This window comes from Mastigoproctus giganteus, chromosome 3 (genome assembly GCF_048544385.1).
Source record: "Mastigoproctus giganteus isolate SK-2022 chromosome 3, ASM4854438v1, whole genome shotgun sequence".
Taxonomy (NCBI): domain Eukaryota; kingdom Metazoa; phylum Arthropoda; class Arachnida; order Uropygi; family Thelyphonidae; genus Mastigoproctus; species Mastigoproctus giganteus.
In genome coordinates this window covers 181,003,705-181,026,330 of record NC_143577.1, presented here as the reverse complement: position 1 = coordinate 181,026,330, position 22,626 = coordinate 181,003,705, and the positions used below count along the sequence as shown (strand labels likewise).

Here is a 22,626-nt window from a genome sequence, read left to right as displayed (position 1 = left end):
ATCTTGTTGTCCTTCTCTGTACCTATTCCAGAAGCTCTACACCTTCCTAAAATGAGGCCTCCTGACCTGTATATAGTACTCAAGATGTGGCTGGACCATTGCCTTATACAATGGGATAATCATCTCCATATCCCTGCTAGCAAAATTCCCGCATATCATTGACAAAACCCCATGAGCTGTCCTGGCAGCCTGTCTGCACTGCTCAGAGAACTTCATATCAGACTGCACATTATTATTATTATTATTATTATTGTTGTTGCTCTTATATTATTTCTCTCTGATTGGGGATTCCACTTCATGATGGGTACTGCTACCAAGTACACAGGGTGGTTTTAATGTCTGGCATTACTGTTGGCCAAGGAACTCTCTGACTATCCTACAGGTGTTCAGGATTGCAAACTTTCTGGAGTTCCTTGTAGGTGTTCTCTGGGAGACCTATTGCTGCTAGGCTGCTATGTAGGGTCTTTGGCACATACCGGTGGTTGACACGATATTTATTATTATTATTATTCCAAGTCTTTTTCATTTTTCACTACCCTGAGTGTAGTACAGTGAAACCTCCTTTAATGGACACCTCTCTAAAGCAGACACCCCCTTCTTGTGGACACTCAGGCTTGGGTCCCAGCCAGAAATATTTGAAATTACATGGTAAGTGTCCTCTCTAAAGTGGACACTCTCTATTAATCAGACCTTAATCAGATGCTTTGTTAGTCTATCACCATATGGTGTGTCTAAATTTTCAAAATGTAAAAAATGTATGGACACTTTGATAGCCAACCTTTTTTAATTTTTTAACCTTCCTGCAGTGAACACTTAGATTTTTTTCAAGGATAATATTTCAGATGAACATGTTCAGTACTGGTGACACACACACACAACACACAAGGCATGTGAACTTCAAGGTCATTACTGTAACAGTGACATTAATTAGACTTGCAGAGTAGTCTGCAGAATATGTTGTTAATATGCTCAACACTGCTGATACAGAATTTACAAACTTTGTTTTGACTATGTGAAGCAGTTCCACCGACTGACATACATATCACTTGGCAAGGCAATAAAATTGCAAATCTGAGAGATGCTTTTGCTGAGAGAGAAAGGAGAGAGTTTTCGCATGAATGTGAAAATACAGTTGTAATACAGTACTGTACAATACATTTCTTTAAAAAAATTAACATCTTACAAACAGACTCTAATGCATTTGCATTAGGGTACTCTACAAATGCATGCTACATTAATAGAACTGTTAGTCAACCTTAATCAGACGCTTTGTTAGTCTATTACCATATGGTGTGTCTAAATCTTCAAAATGTAAAAAAACAACTCACATATCTGGCACTACTAATCTATATATTCTTTAAGGTTCAGTTTTGTTTCTTCAGAGTGTGTGGTTGTTACAGCACTGTAGTAAATTTCAAGTGGACAGATTCTGGAAAATTGTGAAATTCTGTCCAGAGTCCCAGGCAAGAATTTACATTTACATACACATACTGTGCTATAGTATGTCTCAAAAACAGTTAACTTCAAAAGTAAATGGAAAAGTAATAAAATATTCTAGACAAGAAATGTGTAGAGTTCTTAATTTTTTTGAAAATTTCAAAATTTGGATCATTTTAAAATTTGGAAAGACTTCAACAGCAGCAATTATTAAAAATAAGGAAACTTTATTAAAACAGCGGCAAGAAAATGAAAATGGAAAGCAGTACTATACATTTTCTCATGGCAAAGGTGCTTTGGTGGATAAATTAACATTTGAGTGGTTTAGTTGTGTACACAGTCAAAACATTCCCATCTCTGAGCCTATGATTCAAACTAAAGGTTGCTAAAGAAATTGGTACCAGTGACTTTAAAGTCACTGGTACCAATTTCTAATGGCTGGTTAATAAGTTCTGTAGATGTCATAATATTTCCTTCAAAGTAATTTGTGAGGAATCTACTAACATAAATTTGAAAACCACTGATGAGTGTAAAAAAACAAAAAGGCTGCTATCAATACTTGTTGAATACTTACCAGAAAACACTGAATTCTGATGAAATGGGTACTTTTTTTTCATGCAGTTCTGGATAAAACAATGTGCCTTAGAGGGAAAATATACACTGGAGGCAAAGGAGCATCTAATTGTACTTCTGTGTACAGGAATGCAGGCAGTCATAAAATACCTCTTGTTATAAACAAATTTATGAAACGAAGGTGTTTTAAAGGTTTGGATTTAAGCAAGCTCAATATTAGCATTAGCATTAGTAGAGGCATTTGATGCAAGAAAGCAAGCTTATGCAGCATCAGCCAAAAAAAAAAAAAAAAAAAACCCACTTCCACTTCACCCCTCTGTTCGTTCAAAATACCTGTCCAGCTGAGCCTTAAACTTATTTAGGCTATCAACCTCCACCACAAGGGATGGAAGTCTGTTCCACCAACCAACCACCCGCTGGCTAAAGGCAAATTTCCGCACGTCTATCCTACATCTGTCTTTCCTCAATCTGAATTTATGCCCTCTCAGGTGATTTTTCTGAGCTAGAGGAAGAATCCCATCAGCATTGAGCATGCTTAAACCATTCAAGGCTTTATACACCTCTATCAGATCACCTCGCTGGTGCCTAGTCTCCAGACACTGTAATTTGCAAAACTTAAGCCTTTCTTCGTAAGAGCACCCCTTTGTTCCATTCACTAATCTTGTTGCCCTTCTCTGTACTCGTTCCAGCAGCTCTACATCCTTCTTGAAATGAGGCCTCCAGACCTGTATACAGTACTCTAGGTGTGGCCTGACCATCGCCTTATACAATGGAATAATCACCTCCTTATCCCTGCTGGAAAAATTCCTGTATATCATTGACAATACTCCATGAGCTACTCTTGCAGCCCGTCTGCACTGCTCAGAGAACTTCATATCTGCCTGCACAACCACCCCCAAGTCCCTTTCATTCTCTACCACTGTCAGTGTAGTACCACAGAGTTGATACGTTGCTCTGGGATTGCTGTTTCCCATGTGTAGTACTTTACATTTATCAATGTTAAACTTCATTTGCCACCTCTCAGCCCATCTGCTCAACCTTTCCAGATCCTGTTGCAGCAGCATAGTGTCAGTAGTGTCCTTGACAACCCTGCCAACCTTTGTATCGTCTGCAAACTTGGACATTAAGCCCGATATACCATCATCAATATCATTTATAAATACAGAAAACAATAATGGACCCAACACTGAGCCCTGAGGGACTCCACTAATAACATCAGTCCACGATGAGCAGTGTCCATTGATTACCACTCTCTGTCTTCTCCCCCTCAACCACCCCTTTATCCATAGCAGCAATTTGCCTCCAATGTCACACTGCTCCAATTTGTGTAGCAGTCTTCCATGTGCAACAGTATCAAAAGCCTTTCTAAGATCCAAGTATATAATATCAAAGTTATTCCCTGCATCCAGTTCTTTTGTGACTGCATCATAGTATCCAATCAAGTTGGTCAGGCAAGACTTCCCCTTAACAAAACCATGCTGTGTCTGAGCTATAACTGAAGTCTTGTCTAAATGATCCTGCAGTGCTTCTTTAACCAGTGCCTCCATTAATTTTCCTGGAACAGAAGTTAAGCTCACAGGTCTATAATTACTTGTGTCAGCCTTTGATCCTCCTTTGTGAATTGGGGTCACATTTGCACATTTCCAGTCTATGGGTACCTCCCCTGAGTCCAAGGAAGCTCTCATAATTATGGCTAAGGGTTTGCTTACTTCCTTTGCTGCCTCCTTTAATATAACCGGATAGATCCCATCCACCCCGGGTGCCTTTCTTGTGTTTATCTTCAACAGTTTCTCCTCCACTTTACTCCCAGTTATTTCAAGATTCTGTAGCTTACTGCTAGAGTTAGCATTAGCATTAGCATTAGTAGAGGCATATGATGCAAGAAAGCAAGCTTATTCAGCATCAGCCAAAAAAAAAAAAAAAAAACCCTCTCCCATTTCACCCCTCCGTTCGTTCGAAATACCTGTCCAGTTGAGCTTTAAATTTGTTTAGGCTATCAACTTCAACAACAAGTGATGGAAGTCGGTTCCACCAACCAACCACCCGCTGGCCAAAGGCAAATTTCCGCACATCTATCCGACATCCGTCCTTCCTCAATTTGAATTTATGCCCTCTGAGGTGATTATTCTGAGAAAGATGAAGAATCCCATTGGCATTGAGCATGCTCAAACCATTCAAAGCCTTATACACCTCTATCAGATCACCTCGCCGGTGCCTAGTCTCCAGACTCTGTAATTTGCAAAACTTAAGCCTTTCTTCGTAAGAGCAACCCTTTGTTCCATTTACTAATCTTGTTGCCCTTCTCTGTACCCGTTCCAGCAGCTCTACATCCTTCTTGAAATGAGGCCTCCAGTCCTGTATACAGTACTCAAGATGTGGCCTAACCATTGCCTTATACAAGGGAATGGTTAGGCCACATCTTCAGTACTGTATACAGGTCTGGAGGCCTCATTTCAAGAAGGATGTAGAGCTGCTGGAACGGGTACAGAGAAGGGCAACAAGATTAGTAAATGGAACAAAGGGTTGCTCTTACGAAGAAAGGCTTAACCTCTGGCATTCCCCTCGCTGAATAACTCCTCATGTGTGAATGTTGATGCAAAATATTCATTTAGTTTGTTAGCTACCTGAGCAGGATCATCAACAGTTGACCCATCAATATCAAGTGGACCAATCTGATTCATCCCCTTCCTTCTAGAGTTTACATAAGTAAAGAACTCTTTGCTGTTTTTCTTTGCATCCCTTGCCAAGGATTTCTCGTAAAATGCCTTCGCCTGCCTAACCTCCTTTGTAACTTGGTTGCATATCAACTTGTATCTATCATAGGCTTCTGTGTCATGTGTTAATTTGTATGTATCCCATGCATTTTTCTTCTCTGCCATATGCCTCATTAGTTCATCTGACATCCATTTTGGCCTAAACCTTGAACAATATTTTTTAGTTGGTATGTAAAGCCTAGTAGCTTCCAAGATAAGTTCTTTGAATGCTGTTGGTAACATCATCAGTTGGTCCCACTGTATAGAATTTAAATACTGTGTCAGTCCATCGTAGTCGCCTTTACGGAAGCAATAACCCTTCCCTTTACCCCTAATGGTAGTTACCTCCTTGAGTAAATCCCACTTCAGCACACTGTGATCACTGCCACCTAGTGGTTCATTTATCTGCAGATTCTTAATGCATGAAGAATCACTGCTGATAATCAAATCAAGAGTATTACTCCCTCTATTTGCCTCCCGAACATGCTGATGTAGAAAACAATCATCCAATAAATCCACAAAAGTCCTGCTAGTGAGTGAGTAACCAGCCCCCAAATTCCAGTCAATATCTGGGAAATTAAAATCTCCCATTATAAGACACTCTGATTTACTGGATATGCATTGGAAATTAAACAATAAGGCTTGAATGACTAAGAAAATAATGACAGAATGGCTGATTCAGTTAGATAAAAGAATGATTTGCCAGAATAGAAAAGTTATTTTATATCTTGACAATCCACATCTCACCCACACATTAAACTGAATAATGTTGAAATGTTTTTTTTTTTTTTCTCCCAGTATCACATCTGCTTCTCAATCACAAGATCAATGAATAATTTCAAACTTTATGGCAAAATATCACCAAATGTTCTTAAACACCAGATTTCAAAACTTGATGAAGAAATAAGTTGTTCAAAAAATACAGATGTACTACAAGATATTATTATTATTATTATTATTATTATTAGCCATATGGTGCAAGGAAGCCTAAGGCTTTTGCTGCACCAGCCAAAAAAAAAAAAAAAAAATCCTGAGTTACCCCTGTGTGTGTGAGAGAGAGAGAGAGAGAGAGAGAGAGAGAGAGAGAGAGAGAGAGAGAGAGAGAGAGAGAGAGTCAGAAATTGAAAGGAATCACCAAGAAAGAGGAGAAGAAGAATGATGATATCCAGCTCGGGACCCTGGGTGTGCCAAGCCCATACTCACCAGGCGTGAGCCCCTGAGGTTAATATAATCTGGATTAGTGCAGCATGGAATCCAGTGAGCTCCTCTTCAATTAAAAACTGCTTCCACAAAGCAAGATTTGATTTGGGTGTTAGTCAGTGTGATGGTCACTTTGCAGATTCAGCTGATGCATCTGTAATTAATGGCTTTCTAAGGACACTAAGTTATGAATTGAATATATTTCTGTAGACATAAACACTGTACACAAACACAAGGGCATAAACACTAAAGTAAAGGATATTGTAAGTGAGTTTATGAACAATGAAGAACTTATGGAGGAAGATGAAAAAACCTGAAAAGGATGAACAACAACATGACCACAAATTAAAAAAAAATATATGCTGATGCATTTAATTACCTAAACACATTAAAAGAATACTATGTGAGCAAAAACAGCGAATATGAAGTAAAACTAGAGAACAATCTAATTATCCACAATGAAAATGAAATACTCTAAATAAAGTAATTTATATTCATTTTTTTGTTAAATATTAATGATGTTTAATAAATAACACAAAATCTAAATTTCATCCTCATTCATTTTACTATTGCCTCTCAGAGCCTTAAACACCTCAATAAAGTTGCCTTAGGGTGCCTAGTTTCCAAGCACGGCAAGCATATATTAAAAGTCTTTCCTCATAAGGACGTCCTTTTTCTGATCTCAGCAGGTGAGTTACCCATCTCCAGACCTTTTCAAGAAGCTAGATGTCTTTTTTTAGGTGTAGTCCAACAATAGCCTTATATAATGGGATTATGACTTCCTTATCTCTACTAGAAAATGTTTGATAAATCATCGATAGGACACCAACGGCCTTCTTGCAACCTGTCTACAATGCTCTGAGAACCTCATGTCTGACCGTATCGTAACTCCCAAGTAGCTTTCTTTTCTACCGACTTTAGTTCAACTCCACTGTTCCCCAGATGTAAGGCACTTTGCTGGATTACAGCACAGCTACCATTTTTCTGACCACCCCCAAAGTCGATCTAGGTCACTCTGAAGAAGCTCTGCTTTGCAGTGATCATTAACTACTCTACCAATCTTTACATCATATGCAAATTTAGACATCACACCCTCTATCCCTTCATCGATGTCACTTAAGAAAATCAAAAACAACAGTGGTCCCAATACTGATCCTTGGAGAACCACACTTCTTACATTAACCCAATCTAAACAATAACCATTTATCACAACCCTCTGCCTCCTGTCCTGAAGCCATCCTGCTTTCCATCTATGGATTTTCGCTGTGATTCCAGCCTATTCCAGCTTATAAAGTAACCGCTCATGTGGGACTGAGTCAAATGCTTTTCTGAAATCCAAATAAGCAATGTTGAAATTATTCCCAAAATCCAGCTCCCGCATGATCCTGTCAAAATAGCTAACCAGATTTGTTAAACATGATTTTCTCTTTACAAAACCATGCTGCATATCCTTCAAAATTACATTTCTCTCCAAATCATTCTGAATTCCACCCTTGATCATTCCATCCATGATTTTCCCTACTACTGAAGTTAGACTGACAGGTCAGTAATTTCCCACTACACTCTTAGATGTTGTGCTTTATATCAAAGCCTGAGCATATCATAAGCACTCCCAGATTCAGAACTTAGGCATACCAGCACAGAATCTATATGATTCAAAATAGTTAGAAGAACAGGAAAAATGAGAGTGAGGGGAAATGTGGACCAGAAAATTGTGAAGGGTATGATGATAACTTCCACATACAGATGAAATCAGCATGCAAATGTGAATGCTTTCTTAAAAAAAGTTTCTATTTGCCAACAGGAAAATCAAAATTTTTTATAAGAAATTTGAATCATGAATTTTATATTTCAATCAACACAACAGGGCAGTACTAAGGGGAAAGAATACTCTAAATCTGATGATTACCATTATGACCTGGATACCATTACAGGATCCTCAGCAGAGAGTTATCATGTAAATCTAACTTATACAATGATGGAAAGAAAGAAAGAAAGAGAGAGAGAGAGAGGTCACAGCTAATAAAAGTAAACATTGATTTCAATTTCAGAAGGGGAACTATGACAGTTTCATACATTACATGGCCTCTATTAACTAAGCTGATGGCCCAGGGAGGGCAAATACAGGGGAATTATGGAACAAAGTAGTATTTTCAAAGTATTTTATTATTTTCTGCAGGCTCCAGGGTTTCCTCTATCTGCCGCTGAAGAATAACTGTACATTATTTACAATTTGTGGTTTAGCAAAACATCTTCTGATCCAGCATCTTCACAGGAATGATTAAAAACAATGTCTCTTGTCTGACACCAATGTAGTATAGCCGCACATTTGACCATACTGTATATCCAATAACACTTGCAACTAAGTTATTACAATTTGTTGAAGGCACCAATTTCTACATTAATCTTCACAACTTATACAGCTATACAGATAGTTAGGACCTACCAGTTCGGTTACAATTAGGTCCAATATATATCTTACAATTTAAGATTTACAATTTATACAATGTAAGATTTACAATTTATACAATTTATGATTTACAATTTATACAATTTAAGATTTACAATTTATATACCTTATTACAGGCCGAAGTCCCAGGACACCGTCCACCCAACAGTGATCCTGGCACATCGACTTATATATTCTGAACGCTAATATTGCCTTCCGACAATAAATACAAATAAATTTCCTCATCAGAGGTCTTGAAGCAATACGATTAATACCAAGGAGGCAACTATATACAGTGGTAGTACACTTATTATATAATTATTCTCAGTCGACAAGTCCTTTCCTTCTGCGGAAAGCCTTGTCTGCAAAGTTAGCCAGTGCCTGATAATTTTCTTTACATTTTAAAAACTTGGTGAAGTTATTTACATCGTAAACTTCGGTCAATGCCTGAAGTTCAAATCGAATGTCTACATAATATCGACATTCTAAGATTATGTGTTGGATTGTCTCCTCTGAGCCACATTTACAGAGAGGAGACGCAGCCAAACCCAGAGTAAATAACTGAGTTTAGGCTGCCATGCCCGGATAGAAGGAAAGTTATGTGAAGACCCAGGTTAAACCAGGGCCAATGTTTTTTGTCAAATTCGGACACTTGAGGTATAAAAAGGGTAGTAATTCTTCCAGTGTTGGCTTTAGTCCATTCGTTTTGCCATTCCTGGAGGAACTGGTTTCTTAATCTAGTGTTGTCTTCTTTCACTGGCATGTCCAGGTTAACAGAAAACTGGTGGAACTGTGCTGCAATACCCTTCCTTCTACAATACTGAAAGTAATTGTACAGCACTTCACATTTAATTGGTAGTTTGCCCTTGATTACCTGTAGTGCTGACATTGAAATTGTGCAACAAGCTCTTGAAGTTGTAATCAGGAAGAAGCGCTGGGCTTGAGTCAAGATTTTTTCCACCGTGACTCTGCATATACTGGGGGCCCCAAGCGCCTGCAGCATAACAGACAATTGGAATAAATATACATTTGTAGTACAGTTTGAGAGTGGAGGGTTTCAGACCCCAAGAACCTTTAGTAATTCTGATTATTTTGCCTAGTACGTATTTAGCATGGGTAATGAATTGAAGTTTGTTATCTAACATAATTCCTAGGTATTTGTACAAGTTAACTAATTTTATTGATTGTTCTTATGTAATTATGGAACACTTTAAACAGTAGTCATAAATTCCACAAATTACTCTTAAGAAAATATAGTACAAGGAGGATGCTAAGATGGATGAAAGTGAGCTCGCCAGTTTAATATAGCAGAAAAAGGTGGTGCAGATGAGCTACAGAGAGATGAAACTACTGAAGCCTACAACTGGTTGATCTGTAAAGAACCACAGAAATGTATTAAGGTGGTGAAAATCTCTAACTAAGAAAAAGAATGGTGACAAGAAATTTTTCTCATGTACATGAAATCAAATAAGAAAGGAATGAATCAGAATGGATCCTTACGTAATAAATACAAGAAAGCTGTAAATAATGAATAAACAGATATTTTGCATTTATCTTTATAGATAAAAAAGCCTTTGTGGTGGGAAAAAACTGTGTAAGCAAAGCTGACATTATGAAATTAGTGAAACTGAAATCACAGAAGATTGTTTATTAGGAAAAATTTCAAGCCTAAAGGCAAGTACCCGAGAATCGATGGCATATGCCCAGTAATTTTGTGGAGGTGAGAATAAAATCATAATTAAACTTCAAAGTCCACTTTGAAGAAATTGCTTCAGACTGGAAAAGTGTCAGTGTATTGCCAATCTCAAAAATGCTATTCTAAGAACAAAATGATTAGGGTGACTTCAGTAGTAAGAAAAATCATGGAAAAATTACTAAAAATACAATAGTATCAATATTACTAGTGGTGAATGATTCAAGAAAGCAAGCTGCAAGCTTACAAAGCATCAAAAAAAAAACCACCCTTCTCACATCCCCTGTCCATTTCCTCTCCCCATCCAATAAACTGTCTAGTTCTTCCTTAAATTTATTCAAACTACCGACTTCCACAGATAGGAGTTTGTTCCAACAGTATTGGGATATCCTAATAACTAAACTGGTTAGCTATTTTGAAAAAGCCATAAGTTTGACAAAAAACATTATTTTTACATTGTTTTATTTGGAATTCAGCAAGACTTTTGATTGTCCCACATCAGAGGTTACTGTATAAGCTCGAACAATTGATATCACAGGTAAAGAACCTTAGATGAATCATGGGAAGGTTGCAGGAGAGGCAGAAGGTTGATTAATGGTTATTCTTCAGACTGGGTTAGCATTTGAAGTTGGATTCCTCAAGAACTGGTGCTTCTATTTCTGATTGATTTTTTTTTTAATGATACTGGTGAAGGATACCTTATGTGATATCAAAATTCACAGATGATATCAAGATTGGGAGAGTGATTAGCAATAGCATTAGTAGAGGCATATGATGCAAGAAATGCAAGCTTATAACAGCATCAGGCAAAAAAAAAAAAACCTTCCCATTTCACCCATCCATTCGCTCCAAAAAGTTTGTCTACTTCTTTCTTGAATTTATCTAAGCTATCAACTTCCACAATGATAGATGGAAGTTTTTTTCCAGCAATCACTACCCACTGGCTAAAGGCAGATTTCTGCACATCTATTTGTCTTTCCTCAATATCAGTTTATGCCCCTTCAGGTTTGTCATCTGAACAGGAGGAAGAATTCCATCAGAATTGAGCCTGCTCAATTCATTCAAGGCCTTATACACCTCAATCAGATCACCTTGCAGGTGCCTAGTCTCCAGATGCTGCAATTTGCAGAACTTAAGCCTTTCTTTGTAAGAGAACCCCTTTGTTTCCCTCACCAGTCTGTTTGCCCTTCTCTGTACTCATTCTAGCAACTCTATATCCTTCCTAAAATGAGGCTTCCAGACCTGTATGCAGTACTCAAGGTGTGGCCTGACCATTGCCTTATACAAGGGGATAATCACCTCCTTATCCCTGCTAGTAAAATTCCTGTATATCAACCAGTGCTCTTTTGAAGTGACTTGGAGAAGTACCATGGGTAGTCCGCAAATGGTGAATATTCCTTAATTGGGCTTTTAAATGATTCAATGTTTTTGTGTGTTATTTTCATTAAACAAAATATACACAATTACATCATGATAATAAAATTATCATGGTGTAATTGAGTGGATGATTCACTTCCTCTTGAGGCAATGGTCAGGCTACACCTTGAGTACTGCGTACAGGTCTGGAAGCCTCATTTTAGGAAGGATGTAGAGTTGCTAGAACAAGTACAGAGAAGGGCAACAAGATTAGTGAGAGGAACTAAGGGGTGCTCTTACCAAGAGAGGCTTAAGTTCTTTAAGTTGCAGCATCTGGAGACTAGGCACCTGCAAGGTGATATGATTGAGGTATATAAGGCCTTGAATGGTTTGAGCATGCTCAATGCTAATGGGATACTTCCACTTGCTCAGATTAAGAACCTGAGGGGGCATAGATTTAAATTGAGGAAAGACAGTTGTAGAATAGATGTGTGGAAGTTTGCCTTTAGCCAGCGGGGGTACTTGATTGCTGGAGCAGACTTCCATCTGTTGTTGTGGAAGTTGACAGCTTAAATAAATTAAGGCTGAACTAGACAAACAAACAAAAAAGGATAAAGCTGACCAGCTAGCATCCCATTTTTCTTCCAACTCATGTACTAATGATCTTGGTAAAACACCTCCCACCATTCCCAACATGTTCCATTCAATGCCTCCTGTGGTCTTCTGTCAAAAGGATGTCAGAAGGATTTTGAAAAACCTTGATACTAAGAAAGCTCCAGGTCCCAGTGGTATTTCTCCACTTGTTATCAAAACCTGTGCTCCTGAACTTACTCCTTTTCTTTGCCACCTTTTTTCACTTTCTTATTCCAAAGGTGTTTTTCCTTCTGTTTGGAAATTTGCTTATATCCAGCCAGTTCCTAAAAAGGGTGACATCTCACCCATCCAATTATCGTCCCATTGCAATTACTTCTACTCTTTCTAAAGTAATGGAGAAATCAATTAACCGCCAACTCTTAAACTACCTAGAAACCTTCTATCTGATCAATGATCGCCAGTATGGATTCCGTCAGTGTCGATTTACTGGTGATATTCTGGCTTATGTTACCCATTTATGGACTAATTCAATGGAAAAGTTCGGTGAAGCGCAAGTAGTTACTCGACATCTCAAAGGCTTTCGATCGTGTTTGGCATAAAGGTCTTCTAAACAAGCTTCAATCTTATGGTTTGCCAACTGTTTTAGTCATTGGTTATCCAGTTTTCTCTCTGATCGCTCACTGAGGGTGATGGTAGATGGCTCTCTGTCTTCTAACTTCTCCACTAATGCCGGTGTCCCCCAAGGTTCAGTTCTTTCCCCCACTCTATTAACGACCTTCTTCCATTGACTGGAAATCCTATCCATAGTTTTGCCGATGATAGCACATTGCATTCCACTTTCCATTTTGAGAAACCTGTCCTGCTCAATCAGCTTCAACTTCTCGAAAATCTGCTACCAATTCCTTAAATGCCGATCTTCAGGTAATTCTCCAGTGGGGCAAAGACAACTTAGTTGATTTCAACCCTTCTAAAACTCAGTCTTGTCTTATATCTCGCAAAAAGGATTCTTCTGCTCCTATGCTTATCTTTAGTGACACTCTGATTTCTAGGCAAAATGATATATCTCTTTTGGGAATTACCCTGACTTCTAATCTCCCTTGGCAAAAGCACATTACAAATATTGCTTCTTCTTCTTCTGCATCTAAAAAACTTGATTTTCTCTTTCACTCTCGCCGTTACTTTTCTTCCAAACAGCTGCTCACTCTGTATAAATCGCAAATCCGCCCTGCCATGGAATATTGTACCCACATCTGGGGTGGTGCCCCCAAAACCTCTCTCAGGCTGCTTGATTCCATTCCGAAGAGGGCGGTTAGGTTAATTAATGATTCATCTCTAACAGAGTCTCTCCACTCACTGTCTCGTAGACGTTCTGTTTCTGCTGTATGCCTCTTCTACAGATACTTCCATGGGCACTGTTCTTCTGAATTGGGTTCTATAATTCCCGCTCTCTCTTTCAAAACAGTCCAAACATGTGCCACCACCAGCCAAAATCCATTTACTGTCCAACTTCAAACTCACAGAACCAACTTTTCATCTTCCTCGTTTATTCATTCAACTGCCGTTTTCTGGAAAAACCTTCCTTCATATGTATTTCCTGAAAATTACAGTCTACAGAAGTTCAAGTCCAATGTCAACAAATATCTTCTTTCGTCTTTTCAACCTCCAACCCAAGCACCGTACTAAGTACTATGGGTTCTAATACCTCTCGTGTTTGGGGTTTACATAAAAAAAAAAAAAAAACAAGTGCAAAATCTTACATTCATTTAATGAGATGTGACAATGTTTGAACAGTTATCTTTGCAATTTCTGATTTTATCTTTTTTAATTTTTACAACTTGAAGTTTCTCAGTGAATAACATTCCAAAGATAAAAATCTCCGAAGTTATATCTGAAGTTCATAGTAGTTGCAAATTTTTGGAAATAAGATGTCACCAAAAAAAAAACTCTGTCCACACTGAAACCACTTTAGTAGAAGTGTGAAAAGTCATGCTATCCTGCTGAAACCAGCATTCAAATGAAATGATTTACAAGATTCCAGTACAGTTGAGGCACCCGGGATGGATGGGATCTATCCAGTTATATTAAAGGAGGCAGCAAAGGAAGTAAGCAAACCCTTAGCCATAATTATGAGAGCTTCCTTGGACTCAGGGGAGGTACCCATAGACTGGAGATGTGCAAATGTGACCCCAATTCACAAGGGAGGATCAAAGGCTGACAAAAGTAATTATAGACCAGTGAGTTTAACTTCTGTTCCTGGAAAATTAATTGAGGCACTGGTTAAAGAAGCACTGTAGGATCATCTAGACAAGACTTCAGTTATAGCTCGGACACAGCATGGTTTTGTTAAGGGGAAGTCTTGCCTGACCAATTTGATTGGATACTATGATGCAGTCACAAAAGAACTGGATGCAGGGAATAACTTTGATATTATATACTTGGATCTTAGAAAGGCTTTTGATACTGTTGCACATGGAAGACTGCTGCACAAATTGGAGCAGTGTGGCATTGGAGGTAAATTGCTGCTGTGGATAAAGGGGTGGTTGAGGGGGAGAAGACAGAGAGTAGTAATCAATGGACACTGCTCGTCGTGGACTAATGTTATTAGTGGAGTCCCTCAGGGCTCAGTGTTGGGTCCATTATTGTTTTCTGTATTTATAAATGATATTGATGATGGTATATCAAGCTTAATGTCTAAGTTTGCAGATGATACGAAGGTTGACACTATGCTACTGCAACAGGATCTGGAAAGGTTGAGCAGATGGGCTGAGAGGTGGCAAATGAAGTTTAACATTGACAAATGTAAAGTGCACACATGGGAAACAGCAACCCCAGAGCAACGTATTAACTCTGTGGTACTACACTGACAGTGGTAGAGAATGAAAGGGACTTGGGGGTGGTTGTGCAGGCATATATGAAGTTCTCTGAGCAGTGCAGACGGGCTCCAAGAGTAGCTCATGGAGTATTGTCAATGATATACAGGAATTTTTCCAGCAGGGATAAGGAAGTTTTTTGTTTGTTTGTTTGGGGATTTTTTAGGCGCATGGGCGTCTATGGCCATAATGCGCCAGATAAGGAAGTGATTATTCCCTTGTATAAGGCAATAGTCAGGCCACACCTAGAGTACTGTATACAGGTCTGGAGGCCTCGTTTCAAGAAGGATGTAGAGCTGCTGGAACGAGTACAGAGAAGGGCAACAAGATTGGTGAATGGAACAAAGGTGTGCTCTTTCGAAGAAAGGCTTAAGTTTTGCAAATTACAGTGTCTGGAGACTAGGCACCAGCGAGGTGATCTGATAGAGGTGTATAAAGCCTTGAATGGTTTGAGCATGCTCAATGCTGATGGGATTCTTCCTCTAGCTCAGAAGAATCACCTGAGAGGGCATAAATTCAAATTGAGGAAAGACAGATGTAGGATAGACGTGCGGAAATTTGCCTTTAGCCAGCGGGTGGTTGGTTGGTGGAACAGACTTCCATCCCTTGTAGTGGAGGTTGATAGCCTAAATAAGTTTAAGGCTCAGCTGGACAGATATTTTGAACGAACAGAGGGGTGAAGTGGAAGTGGAGTTTTTTTTTTTTTTTTTGGCTGATGCTGCATAAGCTTGCTTTCTTGCATCAAATGCCTCTACTAATGCTAATGCTAATGCTAATATATGAAACCAAACAACACAACTGTTTCACCCTTGTATTGTATTTTTTTTGTGCACTTGAATATCACATGATATATCCATCTGAATATAAGTTTTGAGTAATATCCTGAATAATTTAAATAATCAGGGCTAACATCTTAAAATGAGAAAAGTCTTCAAAAGATGTTTATGTGTCTTTGGAAAATCTGTTGGGGTATTTTCATATGACCAGGATTTAAAATAATGTACAATTATGAACACATATTCTGCCTAGGAAAATGACATGCTACTCTTGTAAACAAAAGACTACTGGTAAGTGAGTGAAGGTCTAAAAAAAAAAAAAAAAAAAAAAAATGACAATTACCAGACATCTGGGGATAACCAGCATTGCCATTATTACAATCAATTAAATTCCTTCAATTTATCAACGATAAATCAACACTTAATTTATTCGGGGCTGCATGAATTCTGAATCATCTTGTACTGAAATTCGCAATGCTAACTTAAATGCTAACAGAAATTAAGTAAGAATATTTTTTATCGGGTAAGCAGTGTGTTGCAAGGAATCTGATTGACAGTTTTCATTAACACCCCTATCCTTTTGATGAATAAAAAAGCATTTATATTCATCTACTCAAAATATACTACACTGTTTTAGGATTAAAAAAAATGATTTTAGAAGTACTTACAAATCTCAATGTAGTGTAGTGCAGTGTATTTTGAGCAAATTTGTTAATTCCTGTATATTTTGTACCATTCACCTACATATATTAAATGATTAACATGATTTTAAAAAAAATGTATACATCAGAAGCTTACCTTAGTATTAACAATAACTTCCATGTCTAGACTGTCTTCTTCTACTTTTGTTTTGATACTTGTTAGCTTAATCCACAAATTATTGGTGTTAAAGGTCCTGTCATATCATATGTATCAGATTGGGAAGGAAAAAATTAAGTGTGCTGCATCATAACAAAATCTGTTATGCAATGTTTATTAAAATGGCTCATAGGTTTCCGAACATCACAAGAAGTTTGGAAACCTATGAATCTGGTGAGAATCAGAGTAGTAAAACATCAATTTTAAAAAAATTACTTAAACTGACTTCAATAAATTTAACACCCACCTTGCTTCCTTTTATTTTGTAAATGAATTAAGTCATTAGTTCCACGAGTGACCAGAGGGAGCAACACTTCATTACCATACTGAATAAAAATCAGAAACTCTTCAGAAAGAGTGGGAAGTCAGTGCCAGACTATGTTTACATTGCAAAAACAGTAGTTCCGATTGTTTGAGGAAATTATGTTTATGCATTACTGTAAACATTTCCTATAGGCAATGTTAAAACTTTTAAAGTTTAGTAAACCTACTTACACCCTATTTAAATTACTACTAATAAATCTTTTTTGGACAACGTGAGGTTGGTGATGTTAATATTTCAAGTGCAGTTTTAATAATGTGGGCATCTATTGAACAAAATGTGTTAAAATATGTGTTGGGGTTGCCTGTGCGGACGTGCCTTTCTGCCGGTCTTGGAACAGAGAAGTTTTTTCTTTATTTTCAGCTTTTAGTTTAAATTGACATATTATCTTATTTTCTAGAGTGGTTTTATATTCCTATTTACGTACTTAAGTTTAAAGTAACTTAGATAGAGATTTTGTAGGTATTACTTAGTATCGGAAAGGGTATCAAATCCACGTGTTTACCTTTGGTAAATAGCTACCATTGTTACGCGAAAATTAATCAGTAAAATCTATTAATCTTGTCGAACTTCATTGGCAATTAAATTGTACTTTTAACTATACATATAACCTCTTAGGTTACGTAACATAAATAATTAGTAAAAATAAATAATTAATACATAACTTGATATGGAAGGGATTTCGTAGATAACGCTCGTTACTGAAACAAATATTTCGTAGATAACACTCGTAGATTTCGTAGATAACACTCGTTACTGAAACATAAATATAGCGTTATAACGGTGTTGGGATACAAGTTTAGGATTTAATTTTGTACTGAAATTGAAATTTTATTAAAAGTAAATCGAAATCATGACTCAAACCAGAGCAGCAAAGCAAAAGGCTCAAGCTAATGGGAATGCTGTGGCTCAGGGGAGAACTGAGGGGGGGGGCAGTTGCCCTCTGAATCACAGCCTTTTAAGATGCACTAATTGCTTAATGTTTGCGGATCAGTCAGGTATGGGACATGATACTGCCATGGGGGATGTCTTTGTATGTGCGTGATGCAAGGAGTGTAAGGAAATCAGGCGACAACTCAGCGTTGTTATGGGCCTATATGAGAGCTTGAAGGACAGGGTGGATGCCCTCGAAGGATTACAAGTGAGGGCCCATCAAGCTCTCAGCTGCCCACATCAATGCCAGAGCTTGCACTTGGTCATTGTGCAACACAGTGGCAACCCCCAAGGCAGAATGCGCTGGTCCCAAAGGAACTAGTAGTTGTTGGTGACTCTATTGTCAGGGAAACGGGAAACATGCTTTGTAAAAAGGATAGGTGGAACAGGACCAGGGTATGTCTACCACGGGCAAAGGTTGATGACGTTGTAGAGCAGATATCATCTTTTAAGGGCACAAAAGGTGATATAGTTGTACACGTTGGCATTAATGGTATTAAGAGTACGAGACCGGCGGAATTACTTAACAAGTACAGGTCACTGATGAAAAAAAGCCATGAATTAGGGTTGACTTTGAAAGTGTCTGCAATTCTGCCCAGAAACGATAGGAGGGAGTATATGATGAGAGCCCTGTCGATCAATTCGGCCCTGGAAAGATTGTGCAGGGCTCAAGGAGTAGAATTTTTTTCAGCCTGGTCTGTACTTGTTAATGGGAGAGACGGCTTCTACCGGGATGGGATACACTTAAATAGAAAGGGTGCAAGAATGTTTGCTGATGCTATCGAGGCAGTGTTAGGTGGGTCAAAAAACTGCTAGATTGGGGGGATACAAGGACTAATAGATTAACAGTAGCCACTGGCAGAGGAGAAAGTGATTCTTGCACTGCTTCTATTGGAATGAGCAGCAGCCTGGAAAATAAGATGCATGATATTTCAGAGACTGCTGGGAATCATGGGAATACAAGTAAACACATGGGCTGTGTTAGGATGGCTAAGGGGAAGAGCAGGTGCATGTATACTTGCGTGTACACCAATGCTAGGAGTTTACTAAATAAATTTGATGAATTTGAGGTATTGCTCAAAACATCAAAGGCAGATATTATTGGGATTTCAGAGACATGGTGTCACACAGATATAAGGAATGCAGAACTGGAATTTGGGGAGTACAATGTCTACAGAAAGGATAGACAGGATAGGAAGGGAGGAGGGGTTATGCTATTAGTTAAAAAACACATAAAATCCAAGGAAGTGAAGCCAGTCGACATCGATGGACAGGGCAGTGTTGAGTCAGTTTGGTTTGACATAAGCATAGGTAAATCAAAATTGAGAGTAGGAGTGTGCTATAGGCCTAATGACTCTGATGAGTATAATAAGATACTGTACAGGGAAATAGAATGGGCCAGTAAATCAGAGAGTCTTATAATGGGGGATTTTAATTTCCCAGATATTGACTGGAATTTGTGGGTTGGTCACTCACACACTAGCAAGGCTTTTGTGGATTTATTGGATGATTGTTTTCTACACCAGCATGTTCGGGAGGCAACTAGAGGGAGTAATACTCTTGATCTGATTATCAGTAGTGATTCTTCATGCATTAGGAATCTGGAGATAAAGGAACCACTGGGTAGCAGTGATCACAGTGTGCTGAAGTGGGATTTACTCAAGGAGGTAACTACCATCAGAGGTAAAGGGAAGGGTTTTTGCTTTCGTAAAGGCGACTATGATGGTCTGAGACAGTATTTAAATTCTATACAGTGGGACCAACTGATGATGTTACCAACAGCAAATTCAAAATGGGAAGCATTCAAGGAACTAATCTTGGAAGCTAACAGGCTTTACATACCAACCAAGAAATATTGTTCAAGATTCAGGCCTAAATGGTTGTCAGATGAACTAATGAGACATATGGCAGAGAAGAAAAATGCATGGGATACATACAAATTAATGGGTGATATGGAAGCCTATGACAGATACAAGTTGATCTGTAACCAAGTTACAAAGGAGGTTAGGAAGGCGAAGGCAGATTACGAGAAATCTTTGGCAAGGGATGCAAAAAGTTCTTTACTTATGTAAACTATAGAAGGAAGGGGATGAATCAGATTGGTTCACTTGATATCGATGGGTCAACTGTTGATGATCCTGCTCAGGTAGCTAACAAACTAAATGAATATTTTGCATCGACATTCACACATGAGGAGTTATTCAGTGAGGGGAATGCCACAGGTGTATTCAACTCTGGCAGTAAGCTAGAGAATCTTGTAATAACTGAGAGTAAAGTGGAGGAGAAATTGTTGAAAATAAACACAAGAAAGGCACCTGGGGTGGATGGGATCTAATCAGTTATATTAAAGGAGGCAGCAAAGGAAGTAAGCAAACCCTTAGCCATAATTATGAGAGCTTCCTTGGATTCAGGGGAGGTACCCATGGACTGGAGATGTGCAAATGTGACCCCAATTCACAAGGGAGGATCAAAGGCTAACAAAAGTAATTATAGACCAGTGAGTTTAACTTCTGTTCCTGGAAAATTAATTGAGGCACTGGTTAAAGAAGCACTGTAGGATCATCTAGACAAGACTTCAGTTATAGCTCGAACACAGCATGGTTTTGTTAAGGGGAAGTCTTGCCTGACCAATTTGATTGGATACTATGATGCAGTCACAAAAGAACTGGATGCAGGGAATAACTTTGATATTATATACTTGGATCTTAGAAAGGCTTTTGATACTGTTGCACATGGAAGACTGCTGCACAAATTGGAGCAGTGTGGCATTGGAGGTAAATTGCTGCTGTGGATAAAGGGGTGGTTGAGGGGGAGAAGACAGAGAGTGGTAATCAATGGACACTGCTCATCGTGGACTAATGTTATTAGTGGAGTCCCTCAGGGTTCAGTATTGGGTCCTTTATTGTTTTCTGCATTTATAAATAATATTGATGATGGTATATTAAGCTTAATGTCCTAGTTTGCAGACGATACGAAGGTTGGCAGGGTTGTCAAGGACACTACTGACACTATGCTGCGGCAACAAGATCTGGAAAGGTTGAGTAGATGGACTGAGAGGTGGCAAATGAAGTTTAACATTGACAAATGTAAAGTACTACATATGGGAAACAGCAACCCCAGAGCAACGTATCAAGTCTGTGGTACTACACTGACAGTGGTAGAGAATGAAAGGGACCTGGGGGTGGTTGTCCAGGCAGATATGAAGTTCTCTGAGCAGTGCAGACGGGCTACAAGGGTAGCTCATGGTGTATTGTCAATGATATATAGGAATTTTTCTAGCAGGGATAAGGAGGTGATTATTCCCTTGTATAAGGCAATGGTCAGGTCACACCTATAGTACTGTATACAGGCCTGGAGGCCTCATTTCAAGAAGGATGTAGAGTTGCTGGAACAAGTACAGAGAAGGGCAACAAGATTAGTGAATGGAACAAAGGGGTGCTCTTATGAAGAAAGGCTTAAGTTTTGCGAATTACAGTGTCTGGAGACTAGGCACCAGCGAGGTGATCTGATAGAGGTGTACAAAGCCTTGAATGGTCTGAGCATGCTCAATGCCGATGGGATTCTTCCTCTTGCTCAGAATAATCACCTGAGAGGGCATAAATTCAAATTGAGGAAAGACAGATGTAGGATAGATGTGTGGAAATTTGCCTTTAGCCAGCGGGTGGTTGGTAGGTGAAACAGACTTCCATCCCTTGTCGTGGAATTTGATAGCCTAAATAAGTTAAGGCTCAGCTGGACAGGTATTTCGAACAAACAGAGGGTTGAAGTGGAAGTGGTTATTTTTTTTTATTTATTTTACTTTATTTATTTTTTTTGGCTGATGCTGCATAAGCTTGATTTCTTGCATCAAATGCCCCTGCATCCAGTTATTTTGTGACTGCATCATAGTTTCCAATCAAATTGGTCAGGCAAGACTTCCCCTTAACAAAACCACGCTGTGTCCGAACTATAACTGAAGTCTTGTCTAGATGATCCTGCAGTGCTTCTTTAACCAGTGCCTCCATTAATTTTCCGGGAACAGAAGTTAAACTCACAGGTCTATAATTACTTGTGTTAGCCTTTGATCCTCCTTTGTGAATTTGGGTCACATTTGCACATCTCCAGTCCATGGGTACCTCCCCTGAGTCCAAGGAAGCTCTCATAATTATGGCTAAGGGTTTGCTTACTTCCTTTGCTGCCTCCTTTAATATAACTGATTAGATCCCATCCACCCCAGGTGCCTTTCTTGTGTTTATCTTCAACAATTTCTCCTCCACTTTACTCTCAGTTATTACACGATTCTCTAGCTTACTTCCAGAGTTGAATACACCTCTAGCATTCCCCTCGCGGAATAACTCCTCATGTGTGAATGTCGATGCAAAATATTCATTTAGTTTGTTAGCTACCTGAGCAGGATCATCAACAGTTGACCCATCGATATCAAGTGGACCAATCTGATTCAACCCCTTCCTTTTAGAGATTACATAAGTAAAGAACTCTTTGCAGTTTTTCTTTGCATCCCTTGCCAAAGATTTCTCGTAATCTGCCTTCGCCTTCCTAACCTCCTTTGTAACTTGGTTACAGATCAACTTGTATCTATCATAGGCTTCTGTGTCACGTGTTAATTTGTATGTATCCCATGCATTTTTCTTCTCTGCCATATGCCTCATTAGTTCTTCTGACATCCATTTAGGCCTAAACCTTGAACAATATTTCTTAGTTGGTATGTAAAGCCTAGTAGCTTCCAAGATAAGTTCTTTGAATGCTTCCCATTTTGAATTTGCTGTTGGTAACATCATCAGTTGATCCCACTGTATAGAATTTAAATACTGT

At 38.6% G+C, this 22,626-nt stretch overlaps 1 protein-coding gene across 1 annotated transcript in view; it reads right to left on the bottom strand.

Annotated features, from left to right (window-relative positions):
- LOC150088446 (UTP--glucose-1-phosphate uridylyltransferase-like) overlaps positions 1–22,626 on the bottom strand; it is a 225,451-nt gene that overhangs the window by 43,682 nt on the left and 159,143 nt on the right. The window contains exon 11 of the mRNA XM_090370162.1: positions 16,500–16,596. Within this exon, the coding sequence (XP_090226288.1) occupies positions 16,500–16,596 (97 nt within the window). The remainder of the gene's footprint in view (positions 1–16,499; positions 16,597–22,626) is intronic.